The sequence below is a fragment of the Aphelocoma coerulescens genome, chromosome 9, assembly GCF_041296385.1.
Source record: "Aphelocoma coerulescens isolate FSJ_1873_10779 chromosome 9, UR_Acoe_1.0, whole genome shotgun sequence".
In the NCBI taxonomy this organism is placed as follows: Eukaryota; Metazoa; Chordata; class Aves; order Passeriformes; family Corvidae; genus Aphelocoma; species Aphelocoma coerulescens.
Genome location: NC_091023.1, coordinates 10,910,635 through 10,936,307, shown reverse-complemented (window position 1 = coordinate 10,936,307; position 25,673 = coordinate 10,910,635). Strand labels below are relative to the sequence as shown.

The 25,673-nt window shown below is 39.3% G+C and overlaps 2 protein-coding genes across 4 annotated transcripts in view; one reads left to right on the top strand and one right to left on the bottom strand.

Moving 5' to 3' along the window:
- Positions 1-9: 9 nt before the first annotated feature.
- Positions 10-9,800, top strand: SLC19A3 (solute carrier family 19 member 3). The gene is made up of 6 exons (XM_069023850.1): positions 10-536; positions 2,342-2,498; positions 4,432-5,242; positions 7,255-7,447; positions 7,945-8,086; positions 8,879-9,800. Exons 2-6 carry the CDS (start codon positions 2,349-2,351, stop codon positions 8,999-9,001), a joined length of 1,419 nt encoding a protein of 472 aa, XP_068879951.1. The 5' UTR covers positions 10-536; positions 2,342-2,348; the 3' UTR covers positions 9,002-9,800.
- A 2,729-nt stretch (positions 9,801-12,529) lies between these two features.
- Positions 12,530-25,673, bottom strand: part of AGFG1 (ArfGAP with FG repeats 1) — a 36,538-nt gene continuing 23,394 nt past the window's right edge. The window contains exons 6-14 of one of the 3 annotated variants that reach the window (XM_069023843.1): positions 21,272-21,391; positions 20,576-20,647; positions 19,431-19,640; positions 18,398-18,578; positions 17,664-17,743; positions 17,279-17,371; positions 14,343-14,501; positions 13,652-13,743; positions 12,530-13,278 (exon numbers count right to left, since the gene is read on the bottom strand). In XM_069023843.1, the coding sequence (XP_068879944.1) occupies positions 13,219-13,278; positions 13,652-13,743; positions 14,343-14,501; positions 17,279-17,371; positions 17,664-17,743; positions 18,398-18,578; positions 19,431-19,640; positions 20,576-20,647; positions 21,272-21,391 (1,067 nt within the window). In that variant the 3' untranslated portion in view covers positions 12,530-13,218. The remainder of the gene's footprint in view (positions 13,279-13,651; positions 13,744-14,342; positions 14,502-17,278; positions 17,372-17,663; positions 17,744-18,397; positions 18,579-19,430; positions 19,641-20,575; positions 20,648-21,271; positions 21,392-25,673) is intronic. The other 2 variants (XM_069023844.1, XM_069023845.1) reach the window with 2 other exon arrangements.

The window sequence follows — 25,673 nt, the reverse complement described above, 5'->3', positions numbered from 1 at the left end:
TGTCCTACCTCCCAAAGCCCCAGCAAAACCAGGACAGTCAGAGGAGACCCCACAAGCCCAGAGGCCTCTGTACTATGCACAGGACAGGGACAGTGTTAGCTCAAACTGTAAAACTGGTGCTCTTGTCTTCCCATGAATCAGAGACCAGAGCTTTTAAAGGTATTTATTAACAAAGAATGCAATCATTGATTGCTTTCTGGTCACAAGTTTTATTAATCATTAGCTTCCGGGAGTCTTATAGTTTTATCCTAAAAACAGAACTCAGTTTGCTGACAAAACCTGTAAAGAATGTTTTCCCTGCAAACTTCATGGACAAGTTCTGCAAGAAGAACAGTTATGACAAGTTATTATTATTATTTAAATTCTGGTAACATTTTATAAAGTTTAGAAAGAACTTTCTGGAAAAACAGTTACAGAAATTTCTGATTACCACCAACTCTAAAGGGTGGTTTCTGACTTCTCTGCAAGACAAAGTCATCCTAGGAAGAACTGCACCTGAATCCACAGGAAATGCACCACAGCCACAGCTTTGACAGGTAATTCATCACCTTTGGAGTTATTTGGGAGTATGCTGGCTACTCACTTGCTCAGTGCATTTGGAGGTAATGCAAGATTTTATGCAGATGTTACTGATCAGCCCAAGGTTTAATTTTTATGTTTTTATCAAAACATTTCAAATCAGGTCTTGAGTTAAAGATACTAGAGGCTATATTTTATTTACAATTATTTGTAAGAGAAAGATGGCAGAGGTAATTTTTAAAATCCTGTTTCAAGGTTAGGGCTGCTTTTTCTAACATTCCTCTGAGGTCACAGAAATATTGTCTTTATAACATAAAATTTATGCTAAGTTTTAATGAATACAATCTCACAGTACAAGTAGAAGCACTTTTGAAAAAGTGCCTGCTATAGAATGGAATTCAACAACTTAAAATAAACAGCTTGTAATAGTATGATTAAACATCAGCTGGTGCTTTGTTTTCAATCGCTTATAAATGAAAACATTGTTTCACTTGTTTTCAGGATCAGGGAAATTGACTTTTTAATACAAAACAAGTAAAATAAACTTAAAAAACCAATTCTCTTTAGACTTCTTTTTGCTGTCAACTACAGTGAAGAAGCAAGTCTCCTTTTCCTTTTGGTCATCACTTCCAGTAGTGAAGTCAGTATTTCTAAGTCTGAGAAGGTATCATGAGCAGATAGTTTCTGCATCTTTCTTTACCCTCTCCAATGACTGGAGTGCAAGAAACATGATGAGTATTAAAGCATTTTGAAGAAATTGAGCTCACAATGGGTTGAGCTGCCTGATGGCTTTTATTGCCATCAAGAACGTTTGCACTGTCATCGTGTCACTGAGTACTCAGGCTGCAGATCAACAGAAAAACTTCCTTGAGCACACGGAATGAGCTTTAATCTCACAGTTCACCCACTCATTTATTCAGAAATGAGATTGTAATAGAACTTTATTCTCCTGCTACAGCACAGCCACTCAGACCTAAGCACATCACTAAGAACAACCTTTGACAGACAATACAGAGTTTACCAGGGCTGATGCACCTTGATCCCAGTTGCTCATTTACAGGCTGAAGCTGTGATCCCAGGCAGGTTCAGTGAGAAGAATATTGGTTTAGGCACGTGGCACAGCTGAACCCATAGACTTCACTCACAAGATAGAAGCAAGAATGGCCTTTATTGATGTAACAAAGTTCAGTGGTAAATGTGACAGTAGTTTAACAAGACTCAACAGGAAGGTGTGCTTGACTTAATGCAGAGAGGACAGATCAGGTAAAACTGTGAGAGAGACCCTCCCATGAAGTCAGTGAGTTCTAAACTCCTCTCAGAGAGGAGCCTAGGTGCACCTTAGAGCCACTCCTAGTCTCAGATTTGGTCAACTGCTTCTGTCTAAAGGATTATGCAATATGTGCAATAAATTCTTTCTATGACTTAGCCAAGATTTCAAGGCTGAGCACACTCATTTAACCAAGAATGTGCTGCAGCATAGAATCTCAGCCTCAGGAGTAACTGTGAGATCTCCCTAAGAAGAGATCCAGGTGTGCAACACAATGCAGGAGAGCTTGAGATAAGTGGTTTGGTTACATCTGCACACCAGCCAGATATATGAGTCACCTCTGCAGGCAGCCCTTGGCTGTCACACTGCCACCTATCCCCTGAAGTCCAGTTACACTGGATGCCACCACCACAGCTCTCAGTGGTGATTATGGCTTTGGGGGGAGGGGGGGTGGGGGGTGTAGGTTTAGTTAAAAAGTAAACTTGAAAATGAATTTTTACCAACTATGAAGAGTGTCTATTCATTCCTTTGACAGCTTTTTTTTTTTTTTTTCAGGTAGACTATGGATTGCTGGAAGGGAGCTGTAAGCCGCAGCTGGATTTATCCCACAGTGATCATCTGTGCAAATGGATTTTTCACCACAATGAGGCCATCAGAATCTTTTCTCACCCCCTATCTAACAGGACCAGACAAAAACCTAACGATTGAAGAGGTATGGAACTATTCTCTTAAGCATTAACTAAAATGCTTAAAGCATTAGGCCTTACAGCAGTAACTGAAGGGAAGACGAAGTGTGAATATTTTATCTAGAGACTCGTATTTAAGATGCGTCTGGAAAAGAGTAAGGAGTCACCTCTTTGGCAGGAGGTCCGAACTTTAAAGTCCCTATAGTCTTAGGATTTTGAAAGCCCTTTGCTGGTTGATATTTTTGGCAAAATCAGGTCAGCTAGTTCCTCTCTCCACCCCAGAGGAGGGGTAACACTGACATTTATTTATACTTACCATGGAATTGATTACACTGACAGCAACACATTGATTTCAAATCATAAGAAAGCTAAGCAGCCTTCCCCTGATGAGCTGTAAAGCTTATTTCCTACATTTCCTACATTTTACACATTCATTAACCTGCAGAGGTCAGGTTCACATTCAGAAAAATTGGGTTTTTTTAAAAAAAGCATGCACTGCAAGTTTCCTTGCTGTGCTCCTGCGTTCAGCACTGGCTGCTTCAGGAGTACACCTTCCAACGAAAGGGGACGTGGTTAACACGTGGCTGAGTCATGGAGCTAACAGTAAAATTAGAAAACACAAGCTTGCTACACCCACATACAGCTAATATGAAGAACAGTCATTCCTGATGTGCAGTAGCAAATGTTAAGACAGAATCTACCAGCACACTGTGAACCCAAGGTTTCTGCTGAAAAAAGGTATTTGTGGTTTAGGTTGTCAGGGAGTTTTTTTCTCCCCTTTTTTTATTATTATTTTTTTAACCACAAAGGCAAGCATTTTTTCTTATATAAAGCATACCGATAACATCATAGAATGCCTTAATTCTGATTTCAGCAAGAATCCTTAACTCAAAACCAAGCATAGTACAGATACTGTCTCTTTCAGCCAAATTCACCTCCAGTGAGTTAATTCCATGAGGCAATTCTAAATTCAGAGAAACAAAAGAAGTCACACAGAAAGATACAGTAAACCTGCTGCTCACCATGCAACTCCCTCCAGTACTCTGAAGGAAAAAGCATTCCTCCAGCATTTGACACAGTTCCTTTCTAGTCTAATTACTTAAGCAGAGAACGAGAGATCAGGAATAGAAATCCCAGCAGGCCCCACAATTACTGGGCAAGACATCCCCCAAAACAGGCAACTCAGAGTCACAGAAAAAGGTCCCTTTGTGATGTGCATCTAAAAGACGGATACATGCCCAAACTGCCCAGGCAAGCACTGAGCTTTAGTGGTGACCACAAACAGCACCTTCCAAACCAAATGCAAAACAGTTTTAGAAAAAGAGAAAGAATTTCTTTACAGGGCATCTATGTATTAAAGTCCAATGTAAACATATTGAAAGACTTCCATATTTCTTAAATTGGAAAAAAACATAGAAGGTGCAGTAACACAGTGGCAGCTACACACTATGTGCCGTTCCAGTTCCCCCATTGTAAGGGACGCATGCTTTTTTTTCTTTTTCCTAAACCTAATAAGGGAAAGAGGTGACCAAAGGTATACAATGACTCACATAAAAAGTTAAAACAAAACCAGCCTTCATTTTCAGCTGCTGTAGGGAATAGGATTTGAAACTAGAGAGATTTACCTCTGACACAAAGTTACAATTGCTTTAAACAGCTGCACATCAAAACCTGCCTTCTTCATAGGCCTTTACTAGAATTAATTTTTAAGCCAATCTACCTGTTTCTTTAGTGGAGCATAGCATCGCTGTCTTTGCCCCTTACATAGCAAAGTCACAGTCTTGTAACTTAAGGCAGTTTAAACGTGTACTGTTCACACAATTCAATGTTTCCTTTCATCACAACTATGTCGTTCCAGCAATAACACCATCAAAACCCATCAGAAAGGATATTTTAAATGTTTAGGGGATTGGGATTGTGTTTTGTTTGTTTAATATTTCCTCTTTTATTCTGTTCTAGGTTACCAACCAGATTTTCCCAGTTTGGACATACTCCTACCTTGCTCTCCTTTTCCCAGTGTTCCTGCTCACAGACTATGTGCGCTACAAGCCCGTCCTCCTCCTGCAGGGCCTCAGCCTCATCATCACATGGCTCCTGCTGCTCTTTGCACATGGAGTCATGGCCATGCAGGTGGTGGAATTCTTCTATGGCATGGTGACAGCCACCGAGGTGGCCTATTACGCCTACATCTACAGCGTGGTCAGCACCCAGCACTACCAGAAGGTCACCAGCTACTGCAGGAGTGTCACTCTGGTGGCAGCCACCGTGGCCGCCGTGCTGGGACAGCTGCTGGTGTCCTTAGCACACGTCTCCTACTTCTACCTCAACGCCATCACCTTGGCTTCTGTGTCCCTGGCATTCCTGTGCTCATTCTTCCTGCCCATGCCCCAGAGGAGCATGTTCTTCCACAGGAAAGACACCTCTGAGCCTCTCCCAGGGGCTGATAAAGGGGTGGCTGCAGGCAGTTCCCACAGGCCCTTGAGCTGCCAAAAGAGCCCCGACCCTGCTGCCAGGGGCCCGACCCCCCAGCCCCAGGCTGGGAATGCCAGGCCTCACAGTCACATGCTCAGCGTGCTGCTGCAGCTGGCCAAGGACCTGAGGGATTGCTACAGCTCCCGCAAACTCCTCTACTGGTCCCTGTGGTGGGCTCTGGCCACGGCCGGCTTTAACCAGGTCGTGAATTATGTCCAGGTGCTGTGGGACTTCCGAGCCCCGTCCCACAGCTCCGCAGTGTACAACGGAGCTGTCGAAGCAATAGCAACCTTTTTGGGTAAGCAATCATTAGCAGGTACTTGTAACCCATCCTGTGCTGAGGGATTCCTCAGCAACGTCTTTCGTGCCTTTCCATCTCCTATGAGGACCAAAGGAAACAGACGGTGAGAGATAAACCCAAACAGTGTTCAAAGCATGATTTTATAGTAAACTTTATCAGTGGGCTCTTCAAAAAATCTTAAAAAACATCTATAACTAAGCTTTTCCTTCTTAGAGGAGCCTCATTCTGCCAAAATGTTTTAAGAGTTTTAAGTTCACAGCTCTGTTTAGACTATGAATTTAACCCCAAGTAAGCACGTCAAACCCCTGTGCAATGACATCTTACATGTTCCTCATTTAAATACACCTCAATCTGGCTGGTTTAAGAAATAAAAGAACATATTAGCAGATACACTGCTCTAAATCTGACTCAGAGCATACAGTGAAATGGCCTATTTAGACAGTGGATTAAAAATCACTCTAGTCTAAGTACCCCTCAACAAATGTTCTGTGACTACATCTATATCCTAATTGGCAAGTTTACCACAACCAAGGTTGTGGGTTCAATCTCTTTATGGCCCATTCACTTGAGAGTTCAACTTGATGATCCTTGTGAAGTGACCCTTGTGGGTCACTTCCAACTCAGAATATTCTATGAAACCATTTCTGCAATATGACAAGGCTGAGAGCACTGTAATTGTTTAGCCTTGAAAAAGAAGGAATCTTATTAATGTGCATAGAGACCTGAAGGGGAGGAGCAAAGAGGATGGAACCAGGCTCTTACCAGTGGTGCCCAGTGACAGGACAAGAGCCAAGGGGCACAAAATCAAGCAAGTTCCACTTAAACATAGAACATTTTTATTCAAGCATGATTTAAAACAGGAACAGGTTGGCCAGAGGTGTGGACTCTCCATCCTAGTCAAAACCTAGACACCATTCTGAGCAGCTTCCTTTAGCTGTAAAAGCTAAGACTCAGCTTTTAGCAGGGCCAGGTGATCTCCATCTCTCTTCCAACCTGAGCCATTCTGTCTCTCGCGAGTTATCTGGTCCACCCAAATTCCATTTCTCTTTAGCCACAGAGAGATGGATATGGGTAAAGTGAAACTTCATTTACATAGCTGTGCAGCAAAATACAACCTCCTTTTTGAGCTCCCACTTACACAGCTGTCTCCCCCTTCATTCCAGGAGTTGTATCCCACACTTCCACAGGGAGTTGTCAGTTTATTTTTCCTCCCTGCAATCAGCACAAAAATCAATTTTACTGAAGCTACTCCAGAACGTCTTCTGACTACTGCTTTGAGTAGTGTTCCCAGAGGCTTTCTTGCATTTACACCCTCTGGTGCTTGACACAATTTCAGAATAGAGAAGGCACTCACAGCGCTGGGAACCACTGCTCATAGCAGGGATGGACAAAAGGGGTTGGTTTGCTCCAACTTTTAGAATTCTGATGAAGAGCACATACAACCAGCAAACAAAGTCCAGTTTTTGTGCTAGCCTGCCTGAGAACATAGGGTTTGTTACACTGTAATAGACTCGAGTAAGGGTTTTGCTACATGTGATGGTCAGTAAGGCATTGACAAATGCAGTTCATGAGGCTTTGCACCAGAAACAGGAAAGACACTTCAATAAAAAAGCAAGCATGAGGCGCTACAGATTTTCATTCCATTAAGAACTTTACATGAAGTAACTAAACTCATTATGCATATTTTGGCAGAAAATGCTTGGTGGGATTGTTCTTCTCTTTGCTCATAGATGTCCAAAAATGGAGCAACAACAATACATTGTGCACTGCGGCCTCCAGCCCCAGGCATGAGGAACTTTCCCAGAGCACTTCAGTCAGTGAAAGGTCTAAGCAAGGAGGAAAACACCCAAACTAATGGAAGACTCCCACACCACTAGCAGGAAATACAATCCACACCATCACCAAAGCCCACTATGACCAAGACTGAAGAGCTCCTGGCATGACCCAATGACAGTTATGCTCTCAAAGATAATGTTTCTGAGTTTTAATTACTACTTTTCAATTTTTAGGTTCAGCAACATCCATGGCAGTTGGATATGTCAAAGTAAACTGGGATCTCACTGGAGAACTGGCTCTGGCAATTTTCTCTGTACTGGATGCTGGTTCTCTGCTTCTCATGCACTTCACTGACAACATCTGGGCATGTTATGCTGGTTACCTTGCATTTAAAGCTTGTTATATGCTCCTTATAACAATAGCAACGTAAGTACAACACACAACTGTTCTAACTAAACTGATTTAAATCAATTTTTTAAACCAAAATTTTACTGGACATTGCCCTAGATACAAATTTAAATAGGTTATGACAGCAGCATATATTGTTTCTAGCCTGTATAAAACTGGTTAAAATTATATAACCTAACCATTATCATAGTACACTCCGAGTCAGAACAAGGTAGCTTCTGCACTTGGCTGTTCAATGATCAATGTATGAGTATTCTCTAAGGGATCTACTGAACATACACAGGTATTTAGCAAAAATACTCGTTCAAGTCAAGGGTAAATAGGATGCACAAATGTCACAAAGCCAGAAAAAACCAAGGAATTTCTGCCAGAAGTTGTCAAAGCTTAATAGCCAAGACTGAAGTGACCTTGTCCTTTGAAGAGTGCACTTTGCACATTTAAGTGTTCCCGTAAGTAAAGTGCATCCATCCATCCTTGCTCTCTGCAGTTTTGTAAACCTGTGCATTCATTGTCAGGTTTCAGATTGCTGTCAACCTCAGCATGGAGCGTTATGCCTTGATGTTTGGCTTCAACAACTTTGTTGCACTGGTGATTCAGACCATTTTAACTATTGTTGTAGTAGACTCAAGAGGTCTGGGACTGGATATCACCACTCAGGTAAGCCACTGAGTCCCACTGCTTCGTTGCCCTGCTCTCCTTTGAAAGCAAGTTCTAGTCCAAGATTAGCCTTTGGTAATGTGCAAGCTCAGGTGGAAGGCTCAGGACAGTTATTCTCTCGGAAAAAGGTTCATTTAAAGTGAACTGCTGTGAACTACTACAGCTTGCTTGTCCCCTAGACCTCCCAATACTGGGATGACTAGAAAATACTCTATGAATATGTTCACAGAACAGGTGGGAAAGGTGACCACCCTACTACTATGGGCATTCTTTAAATGAAAGGCTTACTGTTCACAAGTTTATAGTCAAAATACCCTAACCCAAAGAAGGAAGCAAGCTAAAAGGCAATCTATGGGTCTATTACTAGGGTAATTCTAAGTTACATAGCTCCAGCGGATGCACCTTAAAGTTACTGTAATTCTGAAAATTACCTCATCAAAATTCCCAGCTGAATTTCTAAAATTAGTTTAAACACAGACAGTAAATGAGTCTATGTCTCTAGCTGTCATGTTTTGAGAGAAGAGACAAAGTAAGTGCAGGACAGCTTTCCTCCCTTACTGAGGTGGGGAAGGGAAATACATAACAGAACATTATCTCCCCCTTTTACAACCACAGAATTCCTATAGTGTCAAGTCAACCAGTCCAGACTTCTTGAGTCCTTTCAAGATGCGGTCATTCTAGGCACAGGTGACAGAAGGGAATACAGCAATGGAGAGACACCCCTTAGAGTCAAAAACCGCTTTTGCTACTAGGTAATAACTTTTCTCTTCCTTCCCCACCTCCTTTTCCCAGTTTCTCATTTATGGCAGCTACTTCACAGTCATTGCTGGAATTTTCCTGCTCAGAAGCATGTACACCATTATCTCCATCAAATGCGGAAATACAAGTGTGGCTGCTGAAAGCACTACCCATTAACAACCGAGACAAAAACAATGGTTACAAGCAGCGGGGTAGAAGGCTCCATCATCTGGACAACAAATTAGGAGAAATGTAATGTTCAATCAACCAAAACTGGTCCAGGTTGAAGCAAGCTGTTTATGAGCCTACTGCACACAGAGCTCTGTCAGCAGGATGATCCACTTGGTCCATTTTGTTCTTCAGCAGTTTAATACAAACACTCCTCAAACAGTCTTCTAATTCAAGTTTAGTGATCTGACACAAACTTCTATTAATGCTCAGCAAGCACAAGTACATACAGATGCCTGAACCTCACACCAGAGAAACTTAGAGAACAACCTTGGGACCTTCCCTTCTATTGAGTATTTCAATTTAAGGCAATTTAGTTACTGACCTAAGACCTTCAGACATGCCCAGGGAATCTGAAGCAGCAGTTGTACCAGGCAATGACCTGTTGGAAAGTTTGTCAGAGAGGCCTTTGGAAAACTTAACACTTTTCCAACTGGAAGTTGTGACATACACTTTTAAAGCAAGTTAACAAATACCTAAACCACATTTTTTTTCCAAAAAATGCTACTTCTGTATGATCAGTGATGGATTACTACCATGTAATATAGTACAGCAATACTGTCAGTTTAATTTATCAATGGCCAAATGCAGGCATTTTGATTCCACACAGACAATGCACTGCTCAGAAATGTGAAGTCACAGGACTGTAAGGAAAACATGTCATTACATACAGATTAACTGCTACTGATGCAGTGACAGCTTTTCTGTGAGTTTGTTGAAGACATATGAATAAAACACACTGACCTTCTCTTTGAGTGTTTGTCTTGATAAGCGTATGCATTACATGTCTGACAACTGCCATGACCCACACACACTTACCTTGGGAAGCAAAGAACCACCTAAACTAACTTCTTTGTGGGGAGACACTTTAAATGCTGTACAGGGTAGTCTTTAATAACATGACTTAAAGTTTAAATACGACTAAAGTTAATTAGGGAATGTTCTTCCAGCTGTTCAATAAGGTCCACTTTATACCCAAGTGCATCAGACAGCAGTTAAATCCCACTATTCCTTTATCACAACTTAAGAGATTTGTCAAGACTCAGAATTAACTCACCCAATTAATCTCACAGGGTAAATCATCAATTCTTTCAGAACATACTTCCAAAAGCTACTTGAGCTTGCCTTTATGTCCCAGTAAGTTTTCCCTTCAAGACAGCAGAGTACTTGCATTGTACTTAATACTTTTCTTCTGGGAATTCCAACTAAATTTGGGGGGTTTTAAATTATTTTTTGCTTCAGCAATTTGTTTCAATTGTTTTGGTGCTTGGATGTTTGCATTAAATTTTGAACTGCAGTACCTGGACATCACATATGCCTTACAGAACTCAGGATGTTCCTGCAAGTGTAGCATCTTCTTACACTTGTAACAGCTGATGTTTTAGTATTAAAATCTAATCTAGGAGGTCTCCATATTAATTTCTGTATAAGAGGCCTAAAGTTATCAAGTGAAGTGCTTTGATGCTAAAGCCTAAAAATACAGCTTTTAAGCAACTACGATATTTGCACAGACAATTGTGGGAACAACTACAGAGATTTCCAAGATAAAAACATTTAAATATCAGGGGTCAATAATTCATGTTGTAAATAAAGCTATTTTTAAAACCTAATCAACAAAACACCTATGGTGTCAGTTCATGGTCAATATACAGAAGACTCAAAACAATACAAGATCTCCTTCAGCTACTTATCTGGAACTTGACAAGCATAAAATTAGTGAACATAGACTAAAGAGGTGTGCTTGTGCATAGTAAAAGTTGCATTTTATCCGCATTTAACTCCGTTATGAAAAATGGTATTCCACTACTTCTACGGCATATTCTAAACTACATGCCTTGCATACTTCAATCAATCAATTTCAGTATCTCAGCAGTAATATTTGGACTAGAACAATTTCTATAGATGCTGATCTCATTAGCCCTTGCCCAAAGCCTAATTTCCACCAGTATAAGTGAAGAGGGCACAGAATTGTTGCTCTTGTGCACTGTTCATCTCATTGACAAGACATCTCTTTGATTTGGTCCAGTTCTCTGCACTAAGCATTTTTAAGTGGTCCACAAGCCCTGCTGAACCCTTGCAGCTCCCCACTCTCTACTGCACTTACCTGTTACCATCTGGAACAGCCAAGGTTGGTAAACAGGGAAAAATTACCAATATTTACACTGTGCTAAAATACAGTGGTGAGAGTAATTGTGCCACTAATACCCTGCAAACCTCCAGTTGCTGGGGATTTGTTTATTGAATTCCCCAGAGAATGTTGGGAACTAAACTGTACACCACACTCTGTCCAGCAGTCTCCATCAGACACAAAAGAGAGACTTCAAGTCTATTTTAAATATGCCAACAGGACAAAACCAGACATTTAAGTATGGAAAGCTGCTACAGGCAGCTTGTTTTATGAGCTACCTGTATCCTGCTTGGGATCTCCAAAGTTTAAAAAACAAAAACAAACAAACAAACAAAAAGAAATTACAACCCCCATAGGCAGTCAACAGAAGTCAAAAGTATTAGCATAAATGTTTTTACAAGCAGAGGTCAAGCCTTTTAGATGCCCTAGAAAAACCTATCTAACATTCAGGCAGCCAATTACAAGTGAAACGTCTTACCTTGAAGAATTTTCGTGTCTATCTCAAATGGACTTGCACATCCTTTTTCAAAAAAAAAAAAAAAAAAAAAAAAAAAAAAAAAAAAAAAAAAATAATCAATCTCACCTTATTTATTCCTGTTATCCTGAAAACTGTTAGAATTTTATTCTCCAGCTGGTCAGAAACCTTTAAGCTTGCAGTTTATGTATTCACAATATACTTACATTATTTGCTTAATTCCAGTATTACACTTGAACTTTACCCAAATTATCTCTATTTAAAACACCATAACCAATTACTTTGATCCAGTTATATTTTTCTTGAACCTTAGTACTGTTACAGAGAAGACAAGCCAGACATTTTTCCCTCTACAAATTTCACTCTAGTATGGCAGGAAATATTTCTGTAAATTAAAAAAAAGAAAAGACAAATCTAATATTCCACAAGAACTCTTACTGATATGTATCAGTTTTTAATAAAGAGAGTGCTATTACATCTGTGATACCTTGGCCTGCTCTTACACATTCTGTTCAGACCATAACTAAGGCTTGTTCAGAGCCTGTCATTAGTTACCCATAATAAGGTGTCTTTTGCTGCAAACGTTCTCTCCAATAACTACCCTCCACAGTGCTTCCAGTGCCCTTCATGACAGATACTCTATCCAAATAATCCAAACCTTGCCTAACATTCTGTGTGACAGGTCCCTTCACCTGAGCTAGAACAGCAAGCTTCATCACAGTGACACAAAGAAACATATCCAAGTGAGGCATGTGAAAATTGTAAGCTTAACTCACCTTCAAACACATTGCTTTGGACACCTCATTTGTGTACAAGACACAGTGTGTACATTTTCATCCAATAAATGTTACTGCACAGAAATAATGCTACACAGTTGTTTTTTCTAATATTTATTTTTTCACCTGCAAACTGTAGCAAAACATGATCAGCTTTATTATGCAGACAGGTATCCCTCTAACATTAGAGATTTAGGCATGTATAAATAGAAGAGCTCTTAGGAAAGGAAAACATTTTGAGAAATGAACAAACCTTCAATTTAACTTTGTGACTTCCAATACCAATGGTTAAAATGATGCAGCTCATTCATTCCAAGAGATACAACAGCACCTTAAAGTGGCTGATCTATTCCCCAGTAACATTTTTCACATAACAATGTGTTAAAGTTACAAATACTGATATGCACAAATAGCTATTTTCTAAGAAAAATATGTACAGTACTGCAGCATAATGAGTGTGGTATCTGCAATAACTTATTAGCCAATTTTAATATACATGATACCGCTACTTTTTACCTGTCACTTCACAGGTTCAAGGATGTTACCACAGCCCTCTGTTTTGCACATTATTACCTGGTGGGGGGTTGGTTTTCTTGGTTTTTTTTGTGTTGGGTGTTTTTTTGTTTTTAAAACTTTTCAAAGGTACACAATGCAGGCTTTTATTTTTACTTCTTAAAGATTTCTTTTGTGTTTAAAGCTAGTATCAGTGAAACAAGACAACAGTGCAAGAGGCGCAGAGATGTTATGTGACCACATAAGAGTTCTTTTGGGTAAAGTGTCTATAAGGCTATAAGAAAGGATTGGTTGATGAGCTTCCTGTTGGAAATTGTCCTGTTGGTGCACCAGCCTGGGGGAAAAGCAACGAAGAAAAATAAGGCAAGTATTTAAGATTTTTTTTCCCATATTGTAAATCATAAATGCAGAATATATAAAAAAGAAAACAACCTGCTGGGGAATACTTCTGCTTTATATTACAGTCTGTTTTTTGCTGCTTCTCTAGAATTACACTACTGTGAGAACATGTATAAAAGTCCCTCTGCTTTGATCTGAACATCCTTACAAATGGCATATCATCACAATAGTGAGCTGCAGTTAGGAGAGTTACATGCTGCCTTCCCTTACTAAAAGCAAGAAAACCCCCAAATCTTTGTGTATCTCTAAATTAAGTGTTACAGACTATTCTTTGGACATACAGAAGTCATTGACATACAACAACTCACCATAAAAGGGTTACTAGATACTCCAACAGCTGCAACTTGTCCAAAAGGAGTTACTACAGGCTTTGCTTGCCCAAATGCAGCAAAACCTGCTCCTTGGAAAGAAAAGTAAAAAATATTAATACTAGTAAACAATGTTCAAAGAGTTCTTTGCTGCGGCTCCCAGCCAAAATTAAGCGGAATTTTGAACTGCAGAATCAGCAGGACTGATCCTACTTAAACATTATCAAGAATGTAAGCGTAAAACACCATGGTTGAGCTTTTCAACTGTTCGTAACTCATCAATCTCCAATTTCTACATATGCACTTTCTTCAATGTTATGATATCATATAAATTCAGGAAGAAAATACTTTCAATTTTCTCTTCCCTGCATTCTATGAAGTTCAAGAAAGTGTAATAATGAGTTGCACACATTCCAAAACAGCCCTTCTTGCTTAAAACCCCTTTAAGCCTGGGAACACCTACCATTTTAGTATGAGATTTTGGTCAAATTTCAGTTTTGTCATCACACAATGGCACACAGCCAAGTCAAGAGGCTCAACTACAGAGCCAAAAGAGTGTGGGAACCCTTCATCAACATTACTATCAAGGTCATGTAGAAATAAATATCCACCCATTATTGCCAACTTATAGACAGACCATTTTCTCCATGTTTCTGATTTAGACAAGATTATCTAAAACATGCAGACCTACCATTTGGCTGCTGAGCAAAAGCAGTCTGTTGAGGGAAAGCTGCCTGGGTTGGGAACGTGGGCTGCTGGAAGTTGCCACTATAACTAGTAGGAAGACTGTAGGAGGCAGGAGTTCCAAATCCTGCCGGCATGCTCATGGATGCAGTACCAAATGTTGCTGCTGATAGGCAAAAAATAACATTCAATTATTTGTAAGAAATCACTTTTTCCATGGAACAAATTACTATAAGGTCATGTTAAAAGTCTTCTAATGCCCTCTGTTACCAGACAAAAGTTTCGTTCAACTTCTACAGCCCCTGAACTGATTTGTTCACTCAGATCACCACCAACTGGGTGCATAATTTACTTTTCCACTTTAAAAATGAATGAAGTTATTTAAAATTTAGTAGATCCAGCACAATCAGATATTCTTTCGGAAGAGGAAATATTTTTTGTTCTCAATGTTATCATATATTTTCCCCACAGTTTTTCTGGTAGAAGTCTGTACATGTAAGAAGCAAGCAGGTTCAGGCAGCCTAAGCCCCCCTCTGTTTTTCTCCTTCTGAGAAAAGCATGAAAGGATTTTCCTACTTCAAGCTGCACTACAGGAGGTCATATAAAAAAAAAAAAATCAAAGGGATACATGCATCCCCTTTTTTCATCCCATCTTTAATGTCTTTAAGGAAATTCTCACCATGCACACTATTGGCACACAAAGCTCCTGTTGCAAACCCTCTTACTGTTGAGGTAGAACTTAAAACAAAAAGAACCCAAAACTTTTCATCTGATTCTCTGCTGAACATTTCAAGTAAAGAACACACAGCTCATAGGCATTTCCCCATGCCTTCAGCAAATAAATAGAAGCACACTAGGTGCAAAAGTACAGCAACAAAACCATTATTCAGTCTTTTGGGAGTTATTCTTTAAAAGAGAAGTACATTGGAGGATTTTTGGTACAAATACAGACAGCAGGTATTCTATGCTAGTTAAACAGGACTTCTCTTTTGAAATATTACAAGCTACATTTTATGCAAGCTCAACTGTTTAAAAAAGCTAATAAAATTAATTTATTGAATATAGCTTAACTATCAGTTGAAAAATTTACCCCAAAAGTATTCAAGGGCAAGACATTATACAGACAAACTGTTGACAAGGTGCACACAAAACTAATTACTAACACTGTTCTCAAGCTACAGTGAGCAGAGAAGCTACTCGACAGCAAACTTGGCTAAAACAGCAAACAGAAACACAACAAAATCACCAGGGGACTTTGGATATCCCAAAAGGCATCAAACTATTGTTGGCAGAAACTTCAACAGTCACTCATTAGCACTATATGGTGACCATGGAGGATATCAATAATGGTTTTGTTTCGGTTGCTCAACAGGAAGTCTATGTATGCTCTTCTCTCCCTCAGCCCAGTTGCCAAATACCCACACCCACAACACTGTGGAAGTCAAGTCTTCCACAATTCTTCGTGCAGAGAACCAGATAGCTGTCAATAAGCTTTTACAAGCAAGAACAATTAGCCACAAGAAACTTGATACCAAATGTGGCCACCTACCAAAATGAGCCTGAGGAAATATGTGAGAGTGCATTGCTCCCGAGAGGCCTTATGGAAGCCACAAAGAGACCAGATAATGTCAAATCATTTATACACTCTTGAACAGACATTTCTTAGTTATATATATAGAGAGAGAGAGAGAAATAGATACACATATATGTACCAAACAGTTAATCAATAGCATAACCAGCAATAGTTTAGTGTAAGAAAACCATCAGAAATAAGCGCTACAAAACAGATCTCCCATGTACTAAATAGCAAAGTTCATGCAGGAGGAAAACATAAAAGGATAAGCCGTAAGTTTATGCCTTACAATGAAAGGGGCTGAACCTTATTTTACTTATAGACATTATCTCTGTCACCTAGTATAGAATCAGGATGGCTGCCAAAGGCTTGGAACCTCAGCAAGCCAGGGACAACTGTACAGAAGGTGGAAGGATAGAGTTGCCATATTCAAAGAAATTTATCTAAAGATGCTACAAATTCTTAATGATGATCCAAATAGCCCTCTTAGGAATGAGATTAAAATAATTCGGGCATTAAATATCTGAACAAGTTTAGCTGCATAGTATCTCAAAAGGGACTACAAACAGAATGAATTTCAGCAGAAGACACAAATTTATCAATTCGGTTTTTAACTCAGCCTACCTAGATCATTGAGCAAACCACAGCTCAATGTCAAAATGCACATAATCAGCAGATTTTTATCTGTTGAAGTCCAGCTAACAGATAGAAGTGTCAAAATTTAGCTCTGGAGAGGAAAATCAGTATAACCTAGCAGCCATCTAAATCCAAGTTCATAGTTTTAAAGTGCAAGTTTGCCTTTTTGAAAAGTAATTAAGTTTTGCCCATGGAATTATGATTCTACAGAATCCTCCCACAGAAAATTAATATAAAAAATGAGTGTAAAGATTAAACGTATGCTTTAAAAAAGAGACACCAATGTACTGAGTAAGTGTACTGGTGAGGAGCTAACATCCCAAGAGCCTTGTCTTTACTGGTTCTGGCTCCAGCTCTTTGGTTTTGAGAGCTTTCAGCACTTTGAAATAAAGAAAAAAATTAAAAAGAAGGGCTTTCAAGATCCCTGATTTCAGCGCTACCTGCTATAAAGCATGCTCTAAAGCCAAGGTTATAGTCTTGGAAGGAACTCAGCTGATGATACACAGACTACAAATAGGTAGAGCACTAACAGATCATTTTGACATTTTTCATGGCCACCATTTGAAATCCTAGAATTGCACCTCAACACTGAGCAACCACGCAACATGTCAAATAGACAAGGGACACATAATACAGAAAATCTTTAAGAAACAAATTATACAGATACAGGAAAAAAGAATCAATGCAATTCTTTAAAGCAAATTTCTCAAACACTCAATGTTTTTTTTCCTAACCTGTTGCTCCTCGGCTATTGGTCTGGAATGGATTTGTTGAAGGTGCCACTGGGGCAACAGGGGCAGCTACAAATGGATTTGTGGAAGGTGTTGCTGAAAGATTAAAGACATTTTATTACGTTAAGTGTTTCTCTAACAGCCAATCTGACTCACACGAAGTCTACACAGCTTTTATACAAAGATACATAAATACCTAAAATCACATGAAAGATCCGGAATTTGTAAGAAAATACATTAAAAACAGTTATTTGGATAGCAGTATTTTTTTGTTAATAGTACTTTTCTTAACTTCAGTATTAGTGGTATCAAAGTACAGCATTATCAACTAAAAATCAGTAGATTGCTTGCTTTCAGTCCCCAAGGAGTGTTAGTAACACTCACATACCTCCAAATGGAGCAGGCACGCTTGAAGATGCAGGCTGTGTCTGTGCAGTAGCAGCCACAGGTACTGTTCCAAAAGCATTGCTGGAAATAATTTATACAATTCATTCAGTGAAGTCAGAATTGCTTGTTTAATAATTAAATACAATTTACAGTTACTGCTGGCATGTAAAAGAAAGGGGATGAACACTTATGTGCAGTTTGCAGAATGCAATGTACCTCCCTGATACCAGGGTCAGACACTCTCACTAGTGCTGAGCATCTCCACCAACAGCAGGAGAAGGAATACTGAGCTAGTGCCAACAGTATAAAGGTTGCAAAGCAGAAGCCTTAGGGGCACTTGCAATACCAAGTCACTAACAGGCATTTGGTATTTGTTACTTCAGTGATCTAGAAAATAAATGGGTGGCACCATTCGCACTAAAAGTATCTGAAATTTTTTCATGCATGATCCTATGATTTTGAGTATGCATGCAAGTACTCTGCATAGCAAAGTGCTACCATCTAACAGGTTTAGCATATCACAACTAAAAAGGTGCAGAGAACATTCTGCCGACAGTACTTCTAGAATATCCCTCAGTACTGCCATTATTTAAAACAAGAGATGCAGTTTCAGTAGTACCTCTAAACTCATTCAATGCTTTCTCATTTAGATAACAGATCTGAGAAATGACTTCAAGCTACTTCTGTGCTGTTGCTGCAGTCAGTGTGGGGACTCAGCAGCCCCTGGCAGCATACCTGCTGACGTTACTGGTGGCAGTGTACGCGTTACTGGAGGTGGCCGTGGAGCTGAACACGCTGTCCAGCTCTGCCAGAGCCGCATACTTGTCTGAAGATGCACTTGACTGATTGGGGGCTGACAACGCAGGGCCTGCTGATGACACTGCTGTGCTGAAGCCACTTCCCTGCTCACTCCCACCTAGAAAGAAAGAAAGAAGATTCAAAGTACTGAAGATTGTTTCAGTTTCTGCCCTGCCAATATAGAGAACTAAATGAAAGTTCACAGATGGTTGTAGACTTAAAAATTAAATATGCACTAGGGCATAGAAGAAAAAGTGTTTAACAAGCTTAACATTAGTTATTAGCAAAATGTCCTGCTTCTGTAGGTACTCTGCAGCCCCAGAGAGCTTTTGTTTTCCTAGAAAAATAATCCATTCAGCTTCACCTAGAAAATTAATGGAACACCTAACATCAAATAATCCATTTCAGAACAAAGCCTTACAGTACAAACGAAAATAAGTTTTTACACACCATTTGAGAAGAAATACATTTGAGTAATAGAATAACTAGCTTTTTCTCTTTAATTTACTATCAACTAAATCCAAGTATCACTGCTACTATTTTATGAAAAACTAAAGCCAAATCATTTTGTGGCAGAGAGGTAAGAAAGTTGCTCTGGCAGCTCTTTGCAACAACTGCAGCTCTCCATTCCAGAGCATCCACTATAGGTTTTAGTACAAATATAAAATATATATTTGTATTTTTATACATTTTCATTACTGCAGTAATGATTATTTAGATATTTTAATTCAGAGTTCTTCATCTTGATGGGAAATAGGTTCCCAAAAAGCAGTCTTGTAATGACATCCTTTTGGACTGATGTCTTAAAACTTACATCTTGCACATTAAGGGTACATTGACACAAAACTCTACTGATGACTTAGACAAGGGAAATTTTGAAATACAGTTACAAGTACTTTGACAAGCACAGCCATCCTTGTGGTAACTATACACATAGAGAATAATCATGGCAAATAATAAAGTTTAATACCTTGCCCTGCACTGAAGATATTATCTAAATTAGCAAGAGCAGCATATTTGTCAGCTGACTGAAGATTCAGTTTATTCACTGCAGCTTTACTGGCTGCAGTTGCTGTGGCGTTGCTCTGAGAAGCATTGAAGGCTCCAAAATCAGCACTGGAGGATTTGGGGAAGTTATCAAAGTGGGCAAAATTAGCATTCACTGATCCAGCACTTCCACCTGTAACAAATTAAGTTAAACATGATCAATGCTCCAAAGTTAGAAAGTCTCTCCAACTGTAACTGATGACACAATAACCCTCCCTTTGCGGTTACATGAGGCAATGTGTTTGCCTGCCCCATCCAACACAATTAAGACTCCTTCCCATTTCCTTCAAAGTTCAGTGGGTCATCAGAAAAAAATTGTAATATATTTTTTGGACTGCACATCAGGGATAAACACCCCAAACTTCAACACTTTAAATCACAGTCATAATTTGATCTTGAAAACTATATGCTATTTCTAAGTAATTTCAATACTAAAATCTTACTAGAAAAAGATGTATTTGTCTTAATCTTTAATATTCAAAACACAGAAGCTTCATTTCCCTACCATATGTGGCTATTAAATAGCTACTATTTCCATTTACTTAGTGGTTCAATGTTTAGTCATTTCAGATGTCAGCCATCATCCTAAGTAAGAAACAGTGCCTGGAAGTCCAAAAGTTGTATGACTTCATGCCCAGGTTTAGAGAGAGTTTTAGACTGCATCCAATCAGGAAAGAGGTGAGGGGGAAGACACAACACAGCTCTTTTATAACAAGTCTCCACTGACATCAGAGATACATAAATCAATTTTAGAAATCTGATATGGGTCCACACAACTGAACTTCAGATCAAACATGATACCATGAGGTTCCATCTCTTCATTGTCCAGACAATTTAATCTAGGCAGGTCATGTACTTAAATTTAAATGAGTTGCTTCATTAAGTGTATCATATTTTATAACAGTTGGTTGATGATTCCACTCACACTACAGTACTTTCTAAAACAGAAACACAACTTTCTAAAAGCATAATCAACAAGTTGAAACATATGCAACAGTAGGAATGGAAGCGCTATACTACAATGGCATAAAATGAAGCAAGCTGAGTTTTCCACTGCGTGGAACTTACTGTGTACAGCCTGGAGAGGAAAAGCTGAAGTAAATTCACCAAAACTGCAGCTAGATGAAAGCGTTCTGAACGCTGGACAGCCAGAAATTGTGTGTGGGTTAAAGTTAACATAAGAAGGGAAAAAGAAAATTTGAAAAAAAAGTTTAAAACAACACACACTCAAAAGAAAAAAAAAAAGGAAAAGAAAGTCAGTCAGCCAAAGATCTAGACAAACAGCAAGTGTAAACTCAAGCAGAAGTTCTAAAGCATGATCAAATTAAAGGAAAGCAAAATAAATCTCAGCAATAGGCTCTACACATGAAGTCAAACATACTGAAGTGTGTGCATATGCTATACATATGCATAGGCACACACTTTTTTGGTACTGTGACATCCTTTTGGATCTACCAAAGTGCTTCTCTTAGAAGACAGAATCAATTCAATACTTATTAAAAGCAGTAGCGTTCATTCTTTTCATAATTATTTCAGGTGTAGAGCTAACAAACACAGTGCCATAAATCAGACTTCTGAGCAGCATTAGGGGAAAAAAAAATCAACACCAAACACAAGGAATTCATTTTGAGTTTCCCCAGAGCTTCAGATGGCTTGATCTCATTAAAGCAGGCAGACGCAAGAAAAACTCAACTTCAATACCTTCCAACATAAAGGTAAGGATTATTTCAATTAAGTATTAATCAAAAGTGCTAGGAGTTCTACCTGTATTTTGGGGCTGAAAAGGAGACTGACTTGCTGTGGGGAAACCTCCAAAATTACTCGAGCCACTAGACTGTCCAAATGCATCAAAGTTTGCAAAACCTGCATTGGCAGAGTTCTGCGCTGTAAATCGCAAAGGAACAAAACATGTTAATGGATATGGGAAATAAACACAAAAACAGATGTATTAACTGAATTCATGGTCATGACAGCCTCCAAGAGTTATGTCCTACCACGTACTTCTTTTTACATGAAGAAAATTGTATGTTATTGTATGATTGGAAGTTGTCTTTGAACAAGCTTTTACAAACCACCTTCACAGAGCTGTACCTGTTAATGCTACTTCTGTCCTTCTTACACAAGCTGCTACTCACAACTGCATGACCTGATGGAGTCTACTTCAGCTTACCCTAAGTGTTTGCAGTGCTGGCTGCTCAGGAAAAAACAGCCATAAAGAACAGAATACCAGATAGTTTCCAAATCTAGAACTTGTGGGCTAACCGAACATTTCTTTTGGAATAAAAATTAGAAGGTATTCTTGTAACATATTGGCAATTCAAATTCCTCATACACAAAGTGCTTCTTCCTCAGGTGAACTTTGGTTGGCACCACTTGAATAGTTTTGGCTAGGTTTATAAATTCATTTAACTGGAAAATTCAGTCTTTAAAAAAACTAAATCAGAGTACAGAAATATGGAAAATCAATACCAATGTCAAGAAGATAGCATTCATAGAGTGTATCCACAAAATAAAATCCAAGGAAATTTCAAACAGAATTTCAGTTTTCACCTTCCTTTTGTGCCATACTATAGGAGAAAATAGAAGTTAACACTAATCTAATTTTGAACAGCTGGACATTCAAGCATCTATAGATTTAACAGGAATTGGCACGCCTAGCTGATAAACTCCACAGAAGCCCTTAAACTCTATTATAAGCAAGAAAGGAAAAAATGTTTTTAATCAAATGCAAACCAAACCTTTTTATATAGATAACTTGAGTTACTATCTAAAGAAAGCTCATGAAACAACCTTCTGGAATAACAGATGGCAATACATTATATTTTTAGGTTAGAATTTGTTTATTCTGGAGCGATTTTGCAGGTTAAGTATATACAAAGAGAATAAATTATGCTGATTGCTTAAGTACTGTAACTTAATAGTCTGATAGTACTAGTTAAAAGTTGTATTATTTCACTTAATTTCTATTCAAAAGCATCTGTACTACAGATTTAAAACCTAAAAGGACATTTTAATACAAACTACTGTATTCCACAATGCTGCTAATATAAATGGAAGTACATGCATTTTCCTTCCCAGGGTAGACTGGAAGAGAGGGTGATGTCTGGCTGGACTCGATACCACGTTTAATAAACTGTGTGCATGAGCATTAGGTTTACAGGGCACGGTTTTGGTAGCAGGGAGCAGTCAGGGTGGTCCCTATGAGGAGAGAACAGAAGCTGCCCCCATTTCTGCACAGCTGCTGCAGCTCCAAAACTGCCCCCGCCACTGCACAAAGCTGAGCCCACCAGCAGAGCTGGGGGCACCTCTGAGGCACTGTGTTTAAAAAAGGTTAAAAACCAGTGTGCAGCAGCTGTGGCAGAGAGAGGAGAGAGGAAAACGCAAGAGAAAACACTGCAGACACCAAGGTCAGCTAAGAGGGAGGAAAGGACATGCTCCAGGCCTACGGAGAAGACCATGGTGAGGAAGGCTGCCCCACTGCAGCCCATGAAGGACCACAGTGTAACACATTCACACTGCAGTCTGTGGAGGAGCCACGGCAGAGCAGGTAGGGAGGGCATGAGGAGGCTGGAGCTCATGGAAAGCCGCGGCTGGAACAGGGTCCTGGCAGGAGCTCTGGCTAATGAAGAGGAGCCCACACTGGAGCAGGTTTTCTGGCAGGAGCTGTGACCCTGCCTGAAGGACAGCACCCCATGGAAAAGACCCCTGCTGGAGCAGTTCTCGAAGAACTGACACCCATAGAGAGGGTTCATGTTCCAAGAAGTTTGAGAAGGACCATATCCCACTGCAGGGGAGGGACCCTACAATGGAGCAGGGGAACAGGAAAGAAGTAGTGACAGAGATGAAATCTTGTGAAGTAACTGCAATCCCCATTCCCCAGCCCCCTCATGAGGAGGAGCTAAAATATTCAGGAGTGAAATTACATTTCACAAGAAGGGATGAAGGTAGGTTTGGTTTTATTTTTCACTATTCTACTCTATTATTAAGTGTCAATAAACTAAGTCAAGTCTGGTTTGCCCAGGACAGTAACTTTCTCTTGACTCATCACCTTTTTGTGTTTTCTCCCTGCACCCTGCTGAACAGAGAGTGAACACACAGCCCCCGTGGGCACCTAGAATCAGGCAAGGTCCACCCACCACAGCATGAGAGTCAACAAGGAGAAAAAAAATACTAAAGTGAAAGCAAGATCTTGGTAAAGTTATTTTCACCTCTGTGCCAACTTTTTCTCTTGGCACACTTCAAACAGACAAAAAATTACTTCTATTATATCCTCTGTATTGGTTCAAATAGCATTTTATGGACTCTAATTCCAAATTCTGAAGTTTGAGTTGGTTTGGTTTTTAAACCAGTAACTTTTTAATAGGAATAGATTAAGAATTCATTTTAAAATGAAAGTGATACTTTCATCCTAATGCGTCAATTGGATAGACAAGAGACTGATGTTTAGTTGACCAAATAGGATTAAGTACATAAATGTCACTCCTAGAGTAAGGGCAAGATTATTCATTTTAACCACTCACACAAACAGAAAACTATGTCAAGAATCTTAAATGAAATACCTTTTGGGTCCAAATTAAAAACTGGAGTGTGTTACATTACAAAACACTCCATTTTACTGCAAGAGCTGACACACACAGTATGACTTTCAAGTGAGCGCATTTCAAACAGTATTGCTGTAAAGACTCTTCAATAGAGTATTCTGATACTAATCTTGCTTTATTTTATGTACTAAAGTTTCAACGTTCATAAATGTAGCATAAAGGTAAAGACCAGGTAATTGTACTCTGCTGCACCTGGACAACATGTAGATTGCCAATTCCAAAATTCAGTTCTCCACGCAAAAACCCAAAAACAACCCTAAGCAAGCTCAGGGACTGCCAGGGATTGCAGATTGCCATGGACTTAGAGCTGCTCTTGACACTGCAAACCAAGGGGGCAGTGTCAGGGATGGGGCTAAAGCCAGGGATGACATCACCAGTCATGGCAATGCCAGCTGCCCCTACAGTCTTTGCACAGTTTGCTCTGTGCGGTTTGCACTACCTGGTGTGCAGTGAAGGCATGAAACACTGCAAAACAGAAAAAAACTAAAATAAAATCCACATATATCTAAAGTAAAAAAAGTAAAAAGTAAAATAAGTATGTCAAACTATTTTGCTTTTTCTAGATAAAGTCTCTTCTCCCACTTTATCTGTGATAGAGTTGTGCTGTGTCACTACACCTTCCTAAAATCTTTTGTGCAGGTCTTCTATTCCATTAGTTTGTAAGAAATCTACACGCCAAAAATTTTGATCCTTGTTGCTATTATCAATCTATAAACTAAAGACATACCAGTCATGTACCATCTTCAAAATCTCAGTTCTGCACAAATTACAAAACTTCGTAAATTAAATACAGACAGTAAACATAAGGTTAGTTTGTTTCCCCTTCCATAAGCAATAATACCCTGAACCAGCTTAACACAGTAAAGAACTTGGGAAGCAGAAACATCACAAATTGCAGTTCCTGAATAATTTTCAAGACTTACACCTACACTTCATAGATTACAGAAGTTTGTTAGTATTTTATTATCAGCTGATGCACTCAGTAACTTATACTGAAGGATCTTAAGTTTGCTGATCTCTTCAGTGATTTCTTTAGTTAGTGTTGTGTACATGAAGGGGAAGAAGTCCATCCCCTATACACACAGCTAAAACCAAGCCCTAAATCAAGAACACCAGACCATAAACTTTGAGAAAGTAGTGCCAAACTAAGTGCAAATTCTCCCATCCTCCGCTGCAGTGTGTAATTGCTAACAAAAATTACATGTTTATACAGCTCCTTAATGAGCATTTCAAACTCATTTTTGCCAAAGCTGACAGACTGATCAACCCTCCTTCTGTTCTAAAGGAAGAGTCTGCAACATTTTATTCATTTCACTAACACTACCCTGTACTTACTGCACACAAGACAAGCTTACAAGCATTTTACTATAGCAAGTCAGAAAACACCCTCAGTGCAATACTAGTTCAGCTATCCCACGTTCATAATCAGGTTTGTCTTTTAGAAACTGATTTACAAGCCCTGAAACTGCTTTGGGCTCTAAAACTTACGGAAAGAAGTCGTGGGAATGACCACAACAGTTAGTTTGGGACCAGAAATTAACAGACTCTTTCCTCAGATCGTATTT